General features: G+C 45.3%; 1 protein-coding gene across 2 annotated transcripts in view; it reads right to left on the reverse strand.

Annotated features, from left to right (window-relative positions):
* DPYSL3 (dihydropyrimidinase like 3) overlaps positions 1-19502 on the reverse strand; it is a 113505-nt gene that overhangs the window by 56860 nt on the left and 37143 nt on the right. The window contains exon 1 of one of the 2 annotated variants that reach the window (XM_027042135.2): positions 5083-5298. The exons of the other annotated variant lie outside the window; for it this stretch is intronic. Coding sequence (XP_026897936.1) covers positions 5083-5121 — 39 coding nt within the window. The 5' untranslated portion in view covers positions 5122-5298. Of the gene's footprint in view, positions 1-5082; positions 5299-19502 lie in introns of those variants that run through there. 2 annotated transcript variants of the gene reach the window in all.

A 19502-nucleotide genomic window follows, 5' to 3' on the forward strand; every position in this document is an offset into this window, starting at 1 on the left:
CTAAAGCAAGAGAAAAATAACAGTTTTTATATGACATTGTATTAATTTTTGGTTTTGAAAACTTGTATTCAAAAAATAGTTTCCTAAGTAGCTTCTTTCTACCCCAGACTTTTATCAAGTCTTCCCCTTCCTTAATTTCCACACTGCAAAGTAATTGAGATTTTATAAATAAGTCAGTGTTTACTCTTTTGAAGACACTGGGGCTCACAGACCACTTTCAGGGTCACTCTCCTCCTCTGGGCCTTTCAACAGCCCAGTGAGATAAGCGGGAAGATTTTCATTCATAAGCTGACAGTTCTACCATATAGACAAGAATTCCCTGAGGAAATCTATCCCTCCAGAATTCCCCCAAATGCCCCCCACCCGCTGCCCCATGACAGCTAGTAACAGGCAGAGCTCTTGACATACCTGAGGCACTTGGCTAGCGTTTCAGAAAGAGGAAAAACCTGGCTGAGAATCACCAACGAGCTGCTCAAAATACAAAGCAACAAGTGAACAGTGCAGGCAGGCCCTGAGCTGAGATGTCCATGATCGGATATCTAAGATGCTTTCCATTCCTAAGCCTTTGATAGTTTCCCTCAGTCTTCTACTCTGGAGTTTCCCTTCCAAGATGCTTTACATGGGTAGAGCCAAGTGTGGGTGACGGCTCTTCTTTTGGTCTCCTATACGCTGGTTCTCCATGTCCTAAATATTTGCTCCCAGTTCAAAGTGAAGCGAGAGGGAGCAGAGATGCAGGGGTGGGACTGGACCTAGGTGTCCTCCAGGTTCTTGGCTGGGTCTAGGCCCCCCAGCTCTTAGCCGCTGCTCTTCATAGGACCCCTCCCCTTCGCCTGGAATACAGACTTCCCATGGCGCCCGCGACGCTCACCATCACACCTCTCATCACACCACAGCACCCTGGAAACAACTCTCAAGGTCGTGTTCCCATCCAAGGACATGTATTCTGGGAATTCCCAAACACACACCAAACACATCACATCTACCTCCAATGCGGCAGAAAGGCATTCTCTGCAAGATAATATTTACAGAAATCCACTTAGTATTTGCAAAGAGCCACTTCTCTGTGATATGTCTCCTAGAGAGAATTCTGGAACTCTTTATCCACACCTTCCAAATTTCTGCTGCATGTGACTCTGGGAGGTGGCAGCTGTACCTGGGCTGCTGAGACTGTGAAGCCAGACAAGACCTGCGTTTATTTCCAGCTTTGCCCAAAACTTCTTGCTGGATAACTCCGGATAACTAACTTCACCTCTCTGTGCCCCAATTTCCTCAAAATGGGTTTTTGTAGAGACGCTGACAAGAAAAGACATAGAAAACACTGGAACCTAACTGTGAGATCTCGACCTCTCCTGGGGTCCGCTACAAGTGGTAGCTCACAGCAGAGGAAAACAATGACTGTAACTATCCTAACTTCCTACCTGCAGAGCTCATATGCTAGCTATCATCCCCCTAAATGTTATTCATACTTATTTAATATGAAAAGTAAGAGAGACCATGTTATGGGATCTGTTGAGAGTAGCAGGAAAAATATGCTTTCTGGATCCTCCCAGGACTAATTAGAGAATGTGAGTCTTTCCTCTTTACCACTTGCCCTGGTAACACCAAGTAATAGTAATGGTAGAAGCAGAAACCCCAAAATGAATGCAGTGGTGAGGGGCATGCACTTTGATTCCAATCAGGTGTGTATGTTTGAGTCCTGCCTCCAACACTTCTATCACTGATCCTGGGCAAAGGCATTTGATCTTCCACAGGTTTTTGATCTATAAAATGAGGATAACTATAGTACCTTTCAGACAGTGTTGAGTCAAGGATCAAATGAGACAATGCATATAAGGCAAATAACACAATAAATGGCAAAAAAAACACTCAAGAGGTGTGAGCTATTCTTATTAGTTATAATTTTTAATTTACTTATTGATTTAACTGATGACCATGAGACGTCTATGTGCTAGGCACCATGCCAGATAGTGGAGACAGGTGAACAGCAGCACAAGGTCCCTGCTCTGACCTGCGGAACCACCCTAAACTGCCAGCCTGACATTCAGAAGCAAGGGCTAGTGTGGAGGTAGACCATACAGGTCCTGTACATAGATAACCTGAGTAGGAACAATGAGATGTGAGGCCAGAGACACTCACGGAGAAAGCCCCAGGCAATTCTACCAGCAAAGAGAAATTCCTCTTTCCAAGAAAGTAATAAACACAGGGTAGTAAGAAGGCTTTGATCTCAGGAAGGCAGCAAAAATAGGTGGCAGGAAAAACAATACAAACAAAGCCTTACAGGGGCCCCCAAATTGTGGCAGAGGGTGGTGTCTGGGGAGGCAAAAGGTATCCGGCAAGAAAGACTGCCCCCATCAGTCCTCAGATTCTAGTGACATTTTAGCTACTGGGTGGGGCAGCCTTCAGGGAAAGGAATACAGAGAGGCTAGAAAACTTAATTCAAATTCCATAATCTTACCATTAAAAAAAAAAAATGCTAGAATGACAGCAGGGGATATATGTTGCATTTAGGTCTTCAGTGACATTTTATGTGTATCTATGTCTGTGTCCATATTTTCATGTTTTTGATTATATCTAGGAAGGGTATCTCAACCTTTTTAGTATATAGAAAACTATAATCATCAAAAGACATGCAAACATACAAAAACATTTGAATCTAATAGGACCCTTGTTCACAGAAATACAAACACAAAGCCTGAGGAAAATCTACAAATGGATTCCTTGCCCCCAAAGACCAATACCCCCCTCCTGCCATGCTCCTCTCCTCCTCTCCCTGCCACCCCCCACTGGCCCCACACCCTTTCCAACAACGTGAATACGAGGTAGTCTGGTTTGAAGAAATTCACAACCACTGTCCATTCCTGTCACAAATGGTGGAGACACCCAGCCCTAGCTTCAAGGGAGAGGTGGCTATGCAGCACCACGCCCCATGCACAGAAAGAAAGAATGGAAGCTGCACTGAAAATGAAGGATGCACCCCAGGGAAGAGCATCCAGACAGGAACAAAAGGGAACCCCTTGCAAACCGGGCCCTGGGATTAGAGCATAGTCACGTTATGGGGGCTTGGAAAGCAAGTTATCAGGACTATATTTCTCTGTCATTCTTGAAAGGTAGCCTAAGTGATACCTACAAGAATGGGCGTGGCCCTCAATGCCATATCACAGGCTGAGTCCATAAGAAGAACGTTGCAGTCTTCCCACCAGAAAGAAAACAAATAACCTTTTCTCTGCTTACCCCACACAGGAGAACTGGCAAAGGTACACTGGCTGTAAGGCAAGTGGCATACAGCGCTCATACACATGTAAGAGCATGAGAGCTGGGCTTCATCCCTCCTCAGTTAGGGAAACAATATAAAAATTCAGCTTTTGTCCCAGTCTTTTTTTTTTTTTAATGATACCTTCCACAGCTCTCTGCAAAGACAACTGGCACTGAGAAAATCCAGTGCATTGTAAAAGATCCACAATGTTTCAATAATGCAAGGCCAATGCTAAGATCCACAATGTTTCAAAAACACCTGAAGTCAGTCTCACAAAGTGATAAAGGAGGATGTGCTTACACCCCACACCTTTACCTGGAAAAAGGACCCCCACCCATCCCCACTCTTTCTCCTAAGCAGTGTTTGTTCCCTAATACCAGCTGGACAGCAGCTGGAGGTGGGGTGCACTTGTGTGGGGTGAAGCTCAGGTGCATGAAAAAGAATGTTTCAACAGAAATAAACCACTTGAGAATAAAGTGCACTAGAGGCAAGAACAGCGACCTCCTGCCTACAGAGCTAAGGTCCACCATTGGCAATCTCACACACATAGGGCGTTCCAAACATAGCAGAACAAGTGCAAACAGACGCATGCCCGCAGCAAAACCTGGTGGATCCCTGGCAAATGAACTATCATAGCAGGTACAGCTCTACCCTAGGGCAGCTGCAGAGTCTCCCAGGGGCAAGTGGATCACTTCCTTTGTTCGCCTTGCAAAGATGGAGTAGCGACCCATTCCCCCACTTACACACACACACACACACACACCATTCACTAAAGACAAAGCACAACCACACAGCTGCATGCTAAACTAACAAATGTCAGTGTTTTTTGTCATTGTCGTTTTGCCCCCTACCCTTTTTTTTTCTTCCCAGTAATGCCCACCCCAGCCTGTGGTAAGCCTCATTTCAGCGCAGCGCAAAGAAATCCCGAGCCTGGGCGCGGTATTTTTGCCGCTGAGAGCTGGCTCTGGAGAAGATGGGGCTTCTCTACCTGCTAATGGCACGTCCCCTCTCCACCCCGCCCAGGGCATTTGACACCCGCTCGCCTCGGGTGGCTCGATCTTGCATACAATGGCAGCTGGGCACGGAATGCACCCAGCGTGTGTCTGCGACCCCCAACTAAAATCTGACCTTAAAACTCAGCCTATTCTTGGGATGGGGGGGGGGGGGGATGACACGAAAAATATAAAATGCATCGAGAGAAAAAAAAAAAGTTGTTCCTTCCCGCCACAGCCACGTTAGTTCAAACCCGAATATGACGTACCGAAATATGAATAAGGGTGAATGCAGGCAAGAAGGGGACAGGGTGAAGACAGAAGGTCCAGACACCCCGCCACCCTGGCAACGCGGGAGGCAGAGCCGCGGGCTGGAGCTGGGAGAGGGGCGCGGTCGTGCTACCAGGCACCCCTGGGGAAAGGTGTCACCTCTCCATAGCCCACCTCGTCAAAAGGCACCTAAAACAAAAAGCACACCCTGCCCGGGGAAGCGCATACTGACACCCCAGGCGGCGCGAGGGTCCAGGGAGGGCCGTGAGCCAGGCGTTATTTGGAAACTACCGGCTGGTGGGAAAAGAGGATACATAATCCAAAGTTCTCGGCGCCACTCTGGGTTTCCTCTTTGTTTTGTTTTCCCCAAACGGCAGGGTCGCTCCGTCTGGGTGGCGCCCGGCGCGCCGGCTGGGCTGACCACCGCTCTCCACCCCCGGGACCCCGGGTCCCAGTCCCTCCCGGGGGACCGGACCGGGGAAGCCGGCGGGATCCAAGGCGCCCCGCCCGCAGCTCAGCGAGCAACGAGCGAGAGACGCAGGCGGCGGCACCCGGAGCCCCACTCACCGTGATCCGCGGGATGTTCTTCTTGCCTTGGTAGGACATGGTGGCGGCGGTGGCTGCAGCAGCTGCCTCCCTCCCTCCTTCTCCTGCTCCTGCTCCTGCTCCCGTTCGCCCGCGCCGTCCTCAGCGCGCAGCGCCGGAGATCAGGTGGAGCGAATGGTGCGCTGGCCGCGGCCGCCGCCTCCTCTCGCCTCCGCCCCCCTCCCAGGCTCCCGCGGCGGCTGCCAGAGACAATAGTAAATCTCCCCGGTCCCCCTTTCACCCCCGACCCCCCCGCCACACACACCCTCCTCCACTCGCGTTCACGCCCGGGCTTTTTTTTTTTTTTTCTTTTGCCGTGCCAGCTGGGACCCCGTGAGACAGGAATGGCTGCTCCGCGACTCCTCCCTCTTCTCTCTTATCCCTATTGATTTCCCTCTTTGCATCTGCCTCACCCACTTTTTCTTTTTCTTGCTTTTTTTGTGCCTTACGAGTGCGGCGGAGCCAGTCCGCTCACAGCCACCAGGGGGCGCGAGGGACTTTTCGGGGCGGGGATGCTGCAGTCCCGGGTGGAGGAAGAAGAGGGCGAGCGTCGCCTCCCGCCCCCGCCCCCTCGCCCGGCCGCCCAACCCTGGCCTCTGGGGTCGAGCCCCGGGAAGCGCCAACGCCCTCGGCCAGCCCCGGGTCTGCTTTCCCACCATCCCGATCCTCATTTTGGATAGGGGACGGCTGCCGACTACCCTCCTGCAGAGCCCGCTCTCCTCCGCCTTCGCGCGGGCTACAGGCGGCGGCGCGGTCTTTGTTACAGCGAAGGGCCGCCTCTGCCGGTAGCTGCGGGTGTAAACCCGCGGCGCAAACCCCGAGAAAGCCGAGACCTTCTCACACTTTGTGCAGCCCGGCAGGCCCGCTGCTCTCCGGAGACCCTGGCAATACCTATCGGAAAAGGTAAAGCAACCACTCACTCTCGCAGGGCTGCAAGGGGCTATCGTGTCAGTTACCATCAACAGTTCTCTGTTTTAAAAATATTCTCAAAACAGTATGTTTTACAGGATCCGCTGCCTGGCTCTCAGAACGGATGAAAGAGCATTACAGCTGCTCTGTGGGTGAAGAGCAGAGCAGAAAACACCTGTACGTGGAGGGCCCTGGCACATTACTGGTGCGCAGCCATGGATGTGTGCTCACTACTGTTGCCTCCCCTGGGTAGTGAACCATGTGCGTTGCTCAAAATCCCTGGTTTACTTTTGGCAGGGCTGATTGTTATTGCAAACAAAAACATGGCCTTTTGACGCGGGAATATATGGTCCTTCGCCTACTCACTAAAATTAAATGGCCAAGGGAGACATTTTTGGAGGGGCCTTTATGGTGGGGGTTAACTGGCAGTCCCTAGGCTCTCCTTAAAAATGATTCCAAACACCATTTAAATAACAAAAATGGCTTGCTATGTGAGAATTGTAAAACCCTTTCAAGACCAGTCTCATACCATCCCCACTCCTCAGCTGTCATTGCTAATGGCCTACTAAATATTCTGCAGATGTCACTATGCACAACTAGGTCTGTTAAGGATCTGAAATTCACATTTCTATAAGGCAGGCCACTGACCACACTTCTGGACAGCGTTTCATTAAATTGAAGGCTTTCTCTGAAATAGAGGAACTATATAAAGCATCCACCGGAAGAGGATACAGAATACTCCAGCTTGAGCTTTCCATAAACCTAAAATGAACCAGCCTGGTCACATAAAGGAAGGGGAGACCAAGCCTCCTGAAACACACCCTCCTCTCAAGTGAATTAACCCAAGCTTCTGGTTATTCATGGATAACTGGACTGAATGCAGTCTTCCCAGGAAAAGTCCACAGCCGTTCCCACTTTATTTCTGTGATACTCTGGCTAGAAGGATGAATGCCAGGCAAAGTCACGTCACCGTACTCTTTTGCAAAGCCCAAGCAGGGTTTAAGGCCAAAGTCACGCCCAAAACATTTTGCTTTGTTCTTATGCTGAGACCACTAGCCAAGAGTTGTGAAATTACAAAGCATTCTGGGGATTGGCATGCAAATGAGCAGGATTATATTTAGAACAGGGTAAAAAGAGAATTAACTACATACTATGAAACCCTGCACAGCTCTCTCTGTATCTTTCCCAAAGATGTGTTGTAAACTTGCTGGAAGGGTTCTTGCAAGTTCTTCAGAAAAGCAAAAATATGTAGGGGATATTTACAATCCTAAGGAAATACCACTGCCTTTTTTTCTTTTTTAATATTATGAGTTTCTTTCCCTTCCTTGCATCCTATTTATCTCCCGTGTTCCTGTCATTATAATCCAGAACACTCTGTACTAAAAAGATTTATGCCATATTTTTGATCACTTGATTGTGTGTGTGTGTGTGTGTGTGTGTGTGTGTGTGTGTTGTTTCAAATTAGAAGACTTGGGGTTAAACTCTTTGAGGTCAGGTTTGCATGCTAGAGGCCATGGAGAATGGACTTGTGATGTGTTTCTCCAGAGTGACAAGCCAGGCACAGGAATGCATAATAACCAGCTAATCGGTTCAAGCTGTTGCTACAATCAGAAATGTACAACAAACACTATTTCCCCCTCTGGTGTCCCCTCAATCGTCTTTTTCTTTCTTAAATCAAAAGAAAGTGTCCAGGATGAGTTTGAAGGAAAAAGCCTTCCTTGGCTGGGCCTGTCTTTGAATAAGAAAGGCAGCCATCGACACAGGATGCCTCTGTGTCTGGCCAAGAGAACGAGGAGTGGAACCAGCATGGATGTTTTCCACAGAAGAATGACTCTGAATGGTTTTCCTTGGACACACAGCAGTGCTTGTCTTTAGGTATCTCAGGGAACTATGAGAAAAAGAAAAGGAGACACAGGGAGACAATTTATAGCCCCAAAGAAACTTAATTTTGGCCACCAAACCTATCATATTGGTAGACTTCCACACCTCAATCAAAGCTACTTTATTCTAGTTACTCAGACCAAAGGCGTGGCATCGTCCTTGACTCTTCTTCAATCCATCCAATTTGCACTCCATATCCAGTCTTCCAGGAAATGCTATTTGTTCTGTCTCTTAACTATATGCAGAATGATAAAGTTAATTCATATATTGAGACCCACAAAATGGAGGCTGCTCCAGTGGTCAGGACCATGTCACAAACCTAAACCTAAGTCAGCTTCCACTTACAGGAAGAAACACCAGTCAAGGAAACCTAACAAACATCCATCCCAATTCTCCAACCTGTCTAGCTAGCTTACTTTACCCTAGAAAATAGGACCTGCTAGTATTATAAGGAAATCCCTAGTCAACCATGCCCTGTTTCCAAGTTGCTTCTTCTAACTCCCTGTAAAACTCACTCTTGCCCGAAATCCTTCAGGAAGTGTGTTTCACTGCTTGTGAGGCACTGTACTCCCCCAATCTATGGGTTGTTTTCCATTGAATGAAGGACATCAAACTAGTTAATCAGTTGTATTCTTCATGTCATCTGAAAATATTATGATCTCTTAATCTGCAAAGCTTCTTTCTGTGCCTAGCTACCATCATGCATCCCTTGGACTAATGCAGTAACCTCCTCCCTGGGTCTCTTCCATCATTCATTCATCCATTCATTTTCACAATATTCACATGATGTTTATCTTGAGCTTATTACACACTAATACTTTTCCAGGGGCTAGTATTATAGAGGTGAATAAGAATAATAATAATAGTGTCCCAGATCTCATGCACTTTACATTATACCCTTACTCTAAAATAAGGCATTTATTGGTGCCCTTTCATGCCTGCTTTATCTTCATGGTACTTTTCACCATATGTATATTCATTTATCTATATTAATTTATCATTGAGTATTCTTCTCCCCATCATTTAGAATGTAAGCTTCTCGAGGGCAGGGAATGTATTGGTTTTATTTATCCTCAGTGTGTGAAACAGGACTCTGCCCATAGAAATTGCTCAATAATTATTAGGTGAGTAACTATGTGATTTTTAAATTGTGTCTGAAGAAAGAGTAAATAAAAGGAATAAAAATGTTTCTACAGCTAAATTGCATGTGGTTAGAATCTAGATTTAAGAATACCTATTTTTCCTTCTCCTAAGGCTTCTTAGAGTCTCCTGATTCCAGATTTCACAGCAGGTGAATTCAAGCTGGTGAGGAAATCCCTTTGTTAATATGATACAGTCACAAGACTCTAAGGCAATACATGGGGCAAAGAATGACTCAGTAGAATAGATTTGGTGCCTGAGCACTGATTAGAGAGCCATGCCTTTGAAAGGAGCTACCATCAAAATGTATAAGAACATCAAGAGCCTTGTGTTAACTTAATTAAAAAACAATTGATAACTGGGTTTAGAGGGAAAACTAGGGACTAAGAATGGTGTGTTGTTTAAGGATGTGGATTTGGAAACAGAGGGATCTTGGTTCTTATTGACTGGTTGACTGACTGATTGATTGATTGATTGATTATATAGGATAGGCACCTAGACATTAGGAATACAAATATTTGAATAAAGTAGACAAAATCCATGCCCTCTTGAAATTTACATTTTAGTAAAGGAACAAGTCAATGGTTAAGAATTACAATATGTATTGTTTAAAGTGGTAGGAAGTGAACTGAGGATAAATAAACCTAGGTTGGGAAGGTGAAAGTCATTCCAGTGTCTTGAGTTTCGGCTGGAATTTTACATAGGAAGGTCACAGAAAGCCAGGTGAGATGACGGTAGCTTGGACCAAATGGTAACAGGAGAAGCAGTGAGAAATGGACACATACCAGATATATCCCAAGGTAAAGCTAACAGTATTTGCTGACGGACTTTTGACCAGGGTGTGAGAAAAAGAGGAATTGAGAATTACACTAAATTTGTGGGCCTGAGCAACTGAAAAGATGAAGGTGTACCTCACTGAGACAGGGGAAAAGTGGGAGGAATAGCACTGGGGGAAAGATTGGAAATAGGTCTCTGGACATTCCTATTAAATATCCAACTGAAATGTTGAGCAGGAAGGTGAGTATCTGGGATTGAAAAGCTAATGGAAGATCTGGGCCTGAGGCACCGATTTGGGAGGTGTCAGCCTCTAGGTATTATTTAACAATGCTGGGGGAGACCACCGACGAAATGAGGGAGACAGAGGGCAGACAGGTCTGAGGAAGTAAGTGTTCTGAGGAGAAATGAGCAACCAGAAAAAGAAGTGGAGAGAGTGGTCAATGAGACAGACGGTACACTGTGAGAACATGGTGTTCGGAAGGTCAGGACTCTAAACTATTTCAAAGAGGGAACGTGTTCACTTTGTTAAACGCTACTGGAGAAGTGAGAATTAATCTGTGCATGAAAAACACGGTCAAGGTCTCTGAGGCCTTGACCTGAGCACCTATACAATGAGTATCTTAATAGGCACCTCATAGTGGTTTTCTGGGGACCATATATTAAATTCTTCAAGTCATATTTACCTAGTACCTACTATGTATGTATGTGTACCGGCTCAGTCCTAATGAAGTCGTGGTGGTGGAAACTGATCAGAGCGTTTCCAAGAGACCATCAAAGTGGAAACTGGAGACATCTAATGTAGACACCTCTCTCAGTGGATTTTATTGTAAATGGGCACAGGGAAATGGGGCAGTAACAGGGAGAAAGAGTGGAATCTCATGTGAGAGAAATAACAGCATGGTTGTAGGCGGATGGGGCTGAGAAGAAACTTCAAGATGCCAGGAAAGAATTGAGACCAGAGCCCTATCATTCTCGGATGGGCAACGCAGGTGACATCTAGTGTTCAAATGGAGGTCTTGCCCATAGCCAAGAGCAAAGATGGTTCCTCCACAGGAACTGCGGATGAAGTATGGGATCTAGGCTGGTTAAGCAAGAAAGGAGGGCATCAGTGTACAGGGAGATGAAAGATAGTGAAAAGTCCATCAGCAAATACTGTTAGCTTTACCTTGGGATATATCTGGTATGTGTCCATTTCTCACTGCTTCTCCTGTTACCATTTGGTCCAAGCTACCGTCATCTCACCTGGCTTTCTGTGACCTCCCTATGTAAAATTCCAGCCGAAACTCATATTGAAGATTAAAGAAGATCATTCATGTAAAATTTTTAGCACAAAGCAAGTTAACTAGATGGTATGACATGACTATTCTGCCATGACTTTTACTGTTCTGATTTTCCAAACTTGTTTATGCCAGGGACTATGTCTTATTTATTTTTGCAGTCCCCAGCTCTTTCACAATGCTTGAAATAGAGTAGAATTAATGCAATAAAAAATACATTGAATAGAGGGGAAACTCAAGAATATTCTCTGCCTTCCTTTTAATCTCCAAAATATCTAAAATAGCCATTTACACAGTGTTGACCATTGAAAATATTTTCTACTTTTTTAAAAACAAATTTATACTTTGCCATATTAATATGGGGAATCATTTCCCTTGGTCCTGCTTCGAAGGATGGAGGAAAACAATAGCTCCAAACAAATACAGAAAGAGTTCTGAAGGGGCAAAAACCACACACCAGGCCTTTGTGAAACATATAAGCTATTCTAATATCAGTAAAAATACACATTTAATCTCAGAACTGTCCATTAAGTCATTTGGGTCCATTAATTTTGCCCACAGTTCAAATAAAGGAAATCTTAGTCATGTACTTCCAGTATCTCAAAATGAAAATCAAGGTGGTGATTCACCTGCTATAATTAGATGTTTATACACTAAATATACAGAAATAACCTGACAAACAATTCTACCTTTGATACACATAAGCCAGAAAAGAAAAACAATATGTCATAGACACACACAAAATATTCCCACAAACCTATTCCAAAATCATACTGATACCAGCCTGAGGAAGGTGTGTAAACCTACTTCTCCCTAGATAGAGATTCTCATTTATTTCTTCAGTAGAGGATGGTTCTGAAGGCCTCCAACCTTCATAAGCTTTGATGGCACTTCATTTCTAAGCCACAGTCAGGGCCATACTGGCTAGGGTTAGGGGGTAAGGTTGGGAGGGTGGAGGGATAAATTACTGTGTTCACCTCCATCTCTGGCCCAACACATGTTAGACACACAGGTGAGGTCACATGTACTACAACTGCAGTAGGAAACTAAAATAGGTAGTAATCAAAATGAATCAAGGATGGATGATCATCAGGCTGAAGGCAGTTACTCCACTAAAAAGTCCTAGCCTCGCGCCTACTTTCTAGATCTGACCTAGTTTTGAGGCTTGCAAAATGTTAACTGAAGGAGAAGCTGGGTTATCATGAGGAAAGATCCTGCAACACCATGACCAGTACATATGGTAATGATTCCTCTGGTCCTTTGTCCTTCCTCAAGGGTCCTAGGGCCAAATACTAATGCCACTGTAAGGTGGGAAATACGGCCCTAAACACTGAGAAGGCAGGTGGATATGAGTTCCCAGCCGACAATGATACCAAGAGACGAGGCATCAACATAGCTCCTCTGTTACAGTGAAAGCATGCTAAGGCCAGGTAATAAATGGACTCCTGGTCTAGTTCTGCCTTACCTTTGGCTGATTAGGCTTACAGATCAACCTACTGGTCATTTTCACAAACCACTATTGATTAATTGGAATGGAAAAATATGGCAAATAGCACACCCACGTTGGTTTCTTAGCCTGTGGGGTAACAGCAATCAAGTTGGGAAGACCAAGCAGAAGGCTCTAAAACTGTTCCCCACCTCTACCCCAGGATGTTAAATCAAGATAGCAAATTTTAAAAAATTTTGCATCCTAAGAGAATGGCAGAGGTCATCAACACCCTAAGAGACTGAAATGCTATGGGGCTGGGATTCCCCATTATATAGTCATTTAATTCACTAGTCTGGATACTACAAAAGTCAGACAAAGCCCAATGCATAACTCAATCAATTAATAGCCCACATTGAAGGTATTGTGATATTTCTCTAGGACATACTGTCATGGCCTCAGGTACGTGGTACACAGCCACCGAACTATGCAATGAGTTCTTCTCCATCCTGGTCAGAAAAGAAGAGAAAAGCAGTTTGCATGCCCTTCAAACCGATGACAATATGCGTGAAGAGTCTGACCCCAGGGCCATGTTAATTATCCTTCCTTCCATTATAATACAGCCTGAAAAGATCTAAGTTGTCCAGACATCTTGAAGAACATCCTACTGGTACACTCTTTTGATGACATTACGCAAAACTGATGAGATGAACAAGTAGCGCCAAGTTCGCTGAAGGCTTTGGTAAGACACATGAGCTGCAGAGTGTTCACAAAGGACACCAGAACTTTAGAGAGTGGGAGATAAAGACCACAAAGCTTCAGGGAGCTGACAATTTCGGGAGTCCCGTGGACCAGGACATGCCACAGCACTTCCTCTAGAGTAAAGAACAAATTACTGCATTGGACAACTCCCACTGCAAAGAAAAAAGCACAAAGGCTGGGGGGGGGGGGGGGGGGAGCGGCTTTAGGTTTTAGGAGCAACATATTCCATAGCTGGAAATGCTCTCACAGCCAGTTTATATAAAAAGCTGTGAGCTCTGAGTGATACCTGGAGCAGGAAACGGCTCTCTGCAGATCCTTGGCACAGTGCTGACAGCCCTGCCACTTTAGCCACAGGACGCTGTCTATCCCATGGCACTGGGGGTACAGGTACGCCCCGCTCTTTGAAAGCTCATGTTACACCACTTCGCTACCACGAAAGACCTATCTTAGTACCTGTTTTTGCTAACCAAAAGAAATTTGAAGAGGAGTTTTGCTTCTTTGAAAAAAAATGTGACAATAGCATTCGGCATCCGTTTGGCAGTGAGCTGTGAGAGAGGCAATGTGCACCCTGGGCAGCGCCAATCTCCTTGCCTGGGAGCTACACTCAGCATCTCAGCATCAAGATGCCACAGCTCTCAGGGCACCTGGGTGGCTCAGTCGGTTGAGCGTACAACTTCGGCTCGGGTCATGATCTCACGGCTCGTGAGTTCAAGCCCCACGTCAGGCTCTGTGCTGACAGCTCAGAGCCTGGAGTCTGCTTTGGATTCTGTGTCTCCCTCTCTCGCTGTGCCCCTCCCTCATTCATGCTCTGTCTCTCTTTCTCTCAAGAATAAATAAAACATTAAAAAAAAAGATGCCACAGCTCTGAACTGTGAGCATCTGTGCTTTATCTTGATTTGTTTTGTGCATCTGTTGGCAAGATATGTCCTAAGAGATCAAAAAAGCCTGAGAGGGGTTACTTGGGGGCTCTAGAAACACTCATCTGTCACAGAAGAGGAACTAAAGAACAAGGTAGATGAAGTGACATCAGTTAGTTGACATCAGTCAGGCTCCATCATCAACCGCCCAGTGTTGGTTCAATGAGTACATGACTGGAGTAGACACAGTAACACAGATAGATACTATGGGGAAACCAATACCTACCCATAAGTGCTGATTCAACTACGATGCTGTCCATGTACATCCTGCCAGCAAGAGAAACCAGCACTGCCTCCTCAGTATGGCACCACCCCTCAAAGATCCACACACCCAAGGGAGACAAGTTGACTACACTGGATACCTTTCACACTGGAAGACACAGTGACACTTTCCACACAGTAAAGACACATCGTTTACAGAAATGAACACATATTCCAGGTATGGACTTGCCTCTGCTGCTGCTAGAGCCTCAGCTCAACACTAAGGAGTGTTTGATGCATCGACATGGGTTCCATAACATCACATCAGACTAAGGGGCCTATTTAATAGTAAATAAGGAGCAGGAAAGGTCATGTGACTACAGGATACTGTAGTTATATCAAATACTGCCTCACCTAGAAGCTGCCATCCTAAACGTGGAGGGATGATCTCCTGAAGGCACAACCACAGCACCAATTCAGAGATGATTCCTTGCAAGGATAAGGCACCATCCTCCTGAATGCACTGTAAATTTTAAATCCGTGCCCTTTATAAGGTACTATGTCCCCAAAAGAAGATTACATGAGTCTAAGAACCAAGGGGAAGAAGCAAGAGTGACCCCTTTGACCATCACTCCCAGGGACCCAAGTGGGACATATATATGTGCTTCACATCCCTGTAACTCTGAGTTGTCTCGTATATTTTCACCAAAGGGGGAACCTTTCCACCAGTGGGCATAGCAAGAGTCCTAGTGACTGAAAAGATACTGCTGCTATGGGGCACACAGACCTTTCTCTGCCAGGGGACTAAACAGGCAAGGAAAGAAGGGGCATCCTTATAGGACCCATATTATCAGGAGCAGGAAGGGCTGCTGTTACACAATGGGAGCAGGGAAGAGTACGTATGACACCCTTGTGATCCACATGGGTTCTTGTAGGTACTACCGTGCCCAGTCTCGCCAATAAGTAGACAAGTACATCAGCCATAACCTGAGAAGGGCATGGTGACCAGGGACTCTTACCCCTCGGAGAGGAGGGTACGTGTCCTAACACCAAGCAAATCACCTGGACCAGGGAAGAAGTTAGCTAAGAATGAAGAGAATCTAGAATGATCAGTAGAGAACAATAATGAGTATTAGTGTGGCTCTAAGACCGGCTGTGTGAAAAAGGCCCTGACCCCCCAAAAGAAGAGGCACACCTAGGTTCTAGAGTTGGTGATTCCAGAACTTACACAATGAAGTGAATGTGGGCAGTGCAAGGAGAGGTCTGTAGCAGACATGAGGTAACTCCACCCAGCCCCCCCTATCTAGGATGGAAGGACTCGGTCCTCCAGGTGCTCTCGTCCTTCAGCATCAGCCCTTTCTGAAAACTGCCCTTATTTCAGGTAATCCTGTCCCCACCCCAAGGGCAGCCTGATCCAGTAATTGGTTAATGTGAGCATAAAAAAGCCTGGCCTCGTAACCACAAAAGGGTAACAACTCCAAAGCCTGTCAGGTTAGCTAAAGCGTTGTAGACCACATCACAGTTCAACTTCCCCCTCTGCCTAACCATCCCCTTCCCTTCCCTTGCACAGATCCTGATCCCAGGAACACTCTCTAATAAACTTCCTGCACATTACCCTTCTCAGAATCTGCTTCCTAGGAAACCCAATATGCAAAGTGAGGCTGGTATTAAATGAATATATATGTGGAATGACAATTTTTTTATTTAGCCGATATTTTTAGAAGTACATATTTCACACTCAAATTTAGATATCTTTAAAAATTGGAAAACTGAGGGACACCTGGGTGGCTCAGTCGGTTAAGTGTCTGACTTCGGCTCAGGTCATGATCTCACAGTTTGTGAGTTCAAGCCCCATGTCAGGCTCTGTGCTGACAGCTTAGACCCTGCAGCCTGCTTCAGATTCTGTGTCTCCCTCTCTCTCTACCCCTCCCCCACTCATGCTGTGTCTCTCTCTGTCTCAAAAATAAATAAACATTAAAAAAATTTTAATAAAAAAGAAAAAAAATGTTTTAATTGGAAAACTTGGTGATTCCATGTTTCCAGATACACACTGGAGCCCATCAGCTAAAGTCAAATACTGGCTGTCTTTTGGATAGAACACGTACTTTTGCATTATGTGTGTCTGCTGCTTCCTTTTCCTTGACGTAGTGTTGGCTTCTCTTATGCCACCTGCCTGGCATAGAGTCACGTGAATTTCTGACATTAGATCATTAAGACATTCTTGTGTTATTTAGGCACTAGAGAATAGGGACTCTGTGCCTCAAAGGTGAGGATTGTTTTTGTCTTGTTTTGTTTTTTCCAAAGCAGTCTTTGTTGCCTGTTCAGAATTGAGAGAGCAGTGAGTTATCTCCAGGGAACTACCTCCTCCCTGGCCCACCCCACTCCACTCCCACTGCGCCCTAAACCACAAGATTGAATCCCGGAACTACCAGACCGTGCGTGTGTTAAAAGCCTGTGTGAAAGCGTGACTGGGGCTGCAGAATCTACGGTTAAGTGCAGTCAGTTTCACCCTTGGGCTGAACGGAAACACACGTGACTGGATTCAGCCCTCTCCCTGTACAGCACAAGGGCTCACTCCCAGATGAGGGACGTGAGACACACTCTTGGATGGAGGCTCAAACAGCAAGCCAGCCCCCAAATGTAAAGCGGCAACCCCAGTTTATATTTTCCAGGTTTCCTAGCCCTCTCCAGGAAGGGACTTTGGCTGCACGTCTTTTGGGTTTTTTTTTCCTCTGCTTTCCTGTATTCAGTCATAGCAAATGCTCCAGGGCTATGGGGCCTCATCAGCCTCTGGATCCTTATCTTTGCAGAGAACCAGGAATGGCAGAAACATATGCTTGAGGGTCTAGTCACAGGTTTCTCTGAGCAAATTCCCTAAGGAGCTACCGAATGAAAAGAGGCTTTTTTTGCATATAAATGGTAAGTCAACAAATGACTACTTGCTTCCTGGACTGCTCACCTCTACACACTGGTTCCACATGAAACCCTGGATTTCTGAGCTCAGGACACTCAGTATCAATTGGTGACCTGGGCCTAAGCAGAATGTTTGGTCAGTTTTGAAGGTCCAGGTACACATTTTTTCATTGAGGACAGTGAACATAAGCAACCAAAACGAGAGACTGAAATAGAGAAACACTGTTTGATTTTCTGAATTCATTTCAAATTGTATAACTTTAGAATTAACAGTCTGGGGGCTCCTGGGTGGCCCAGTCGATTAGGCGTCCGACTTCAGCTCAGGTCATGATCTCACAGTCCATAAGTTCAAGCCCTATGTCGGACTCTGTGCTGACAGCTCAGGGCCTGGAGCCTCCTTCAGATTCTGTGTCTCTCTGCTTCTCCCCTCCTCACACTCTGTCTCTCTCTCAAAAATAAACAGTAAAGAAAAAAAAAATTTACTCTATAAGAAAGGAGCCAAAGAATATACAATGGGAAGAAGACAGTCTCTTCAGCAAATGGTGTTGGGAAAACTGGACAGCAACATACAAAAGAATGAAACGGGATCACTTTCTTACACCATACACAAAAATAAACTTAAAATGGATTAAAGACCTAAATGTGAGACCTGAACCCATAAAATTCCTAGAAGAAAGATAGGCAGTAATTTCTATGACACTGGCCTTAGCAACACTTTTCTTGATATGTCTCAGACAATGGAAATTATTGGGACTACATGAAAATAAAAAGCTTTTGCACAACAAAGGAAATCATTGGCAAAACAAAAAGGCAGCCTCATGAATGGGAAAAGATATTTACAAGTGATATATCCAATGAGGGGCTAACATCCAAAATATATAATGAATTTGTACAACTCCACACTAAAAAACAAATTATCTGATTGAAAAAGGGGCAGAGGATCTGAATTGACATTTTTCCAAAGAAGACATACAGATGGCCAATAGACACAAGCTCAGTGTCAGTTGCTAATCATCAGGGAAATGCAAATCAAAGCCACAATGAGAGATCACCTTATACTGTCACATTGGCTAGACTCCAGAAGACAAGAAGTAATAAGTGTTGGCAAGAATGTGGAGAAAAGGGAATGCTCGTGCACTGTTGGTGGGAATGTAAATTGGTGCAGGCCCTGTGGAAAACAGTATGGATATTTCTCCAAAAATTAAAAAGAGAAATATCATATGATCTAGTAATTCCATTATTGGTATTTACCCAAAGGAAAAAAAAAAAACACTAACTTGAAAAAATATATGTACTTTATGTCCACCGCAGCATTATTTACAATAGCCAGGATATGGAAGCAGCCCAAGTGTTCATCCATAGATGAATGGATAAAGAAGGTACACACACACACACACACACACACACACACACACACACACACACACACATAATGAAGTATTATCCACCCATAAAAAAGAATGTGATTTTTGCCATTTAGATACCATGAATGGACCTAGAAGGCATTATGCTAAGTGAAATATGTAAGACAGAGAAAGACAAATACCATAATTTCACCTCTATGTGGAATCTAAAAAAAATAAACAAAGACAAAACAAAACACAAAGAATAAACAAACAAAAGGCAAAAACAGACCCATAAACAGAAAACAAACTGACGGTTGCCAGCGGGAGGAGGCGGGGGGGGGGGGGCGCAAAATGGGTGAAGGGGATTAGAAGATTAAAAAAATTCTTGGAAGTACAGACAGAACTAATGACACTCATACGAAATTTGTTTTCAAGTAAAATAGACAATAACTAGCCAATTAACTTGGGAACACAAGATAGGCCCTCTACTCTCCATGATGACATCCACACGAGAAAAATATTTGAGGCACCCAATCATCGACAGTTAAGGACAGAATGGGGGGATTAGCTGCTCCTCACCCCTAACAAAACTCCTACGACCACTGGGGCACCCTCAAGCTAACACAGCACCCCAGGAGACTTGGCCAGCACCACCCTGAATGCTGGAGGGGCCAGCAGTAATCTCTTTCCCCAGCAATGCACGTCACACATCAGTGATGGCCGCCAGAGGTGATACCAATCAACCTGCTTCACCGGTCCTTGGGTCAACTGTTCTCCTCCCTACTTGGCAAGAATTCACTGTTACCCTGAGAGTGCCAAAGCGGGAGCACAGAGAACCTACCATGGAGCCCAG

The sequence above is a fragment of the Acinonyx jubatus genome, chromosome A1, assembly GCF_027475565.1.
Source record: "Acinonyx jubatus isolate Ajub_Pintada_27869175 chromosome A1, VMU_Ajub_asm_v1.0, whole genome shotgun sequence".
Taxonomy (NCBI): Eukaryota; Metazoa; Chordata; class Mammalia; order Carnivora; family Felidae; genus Acinonyx; species Acinonyx jubatus.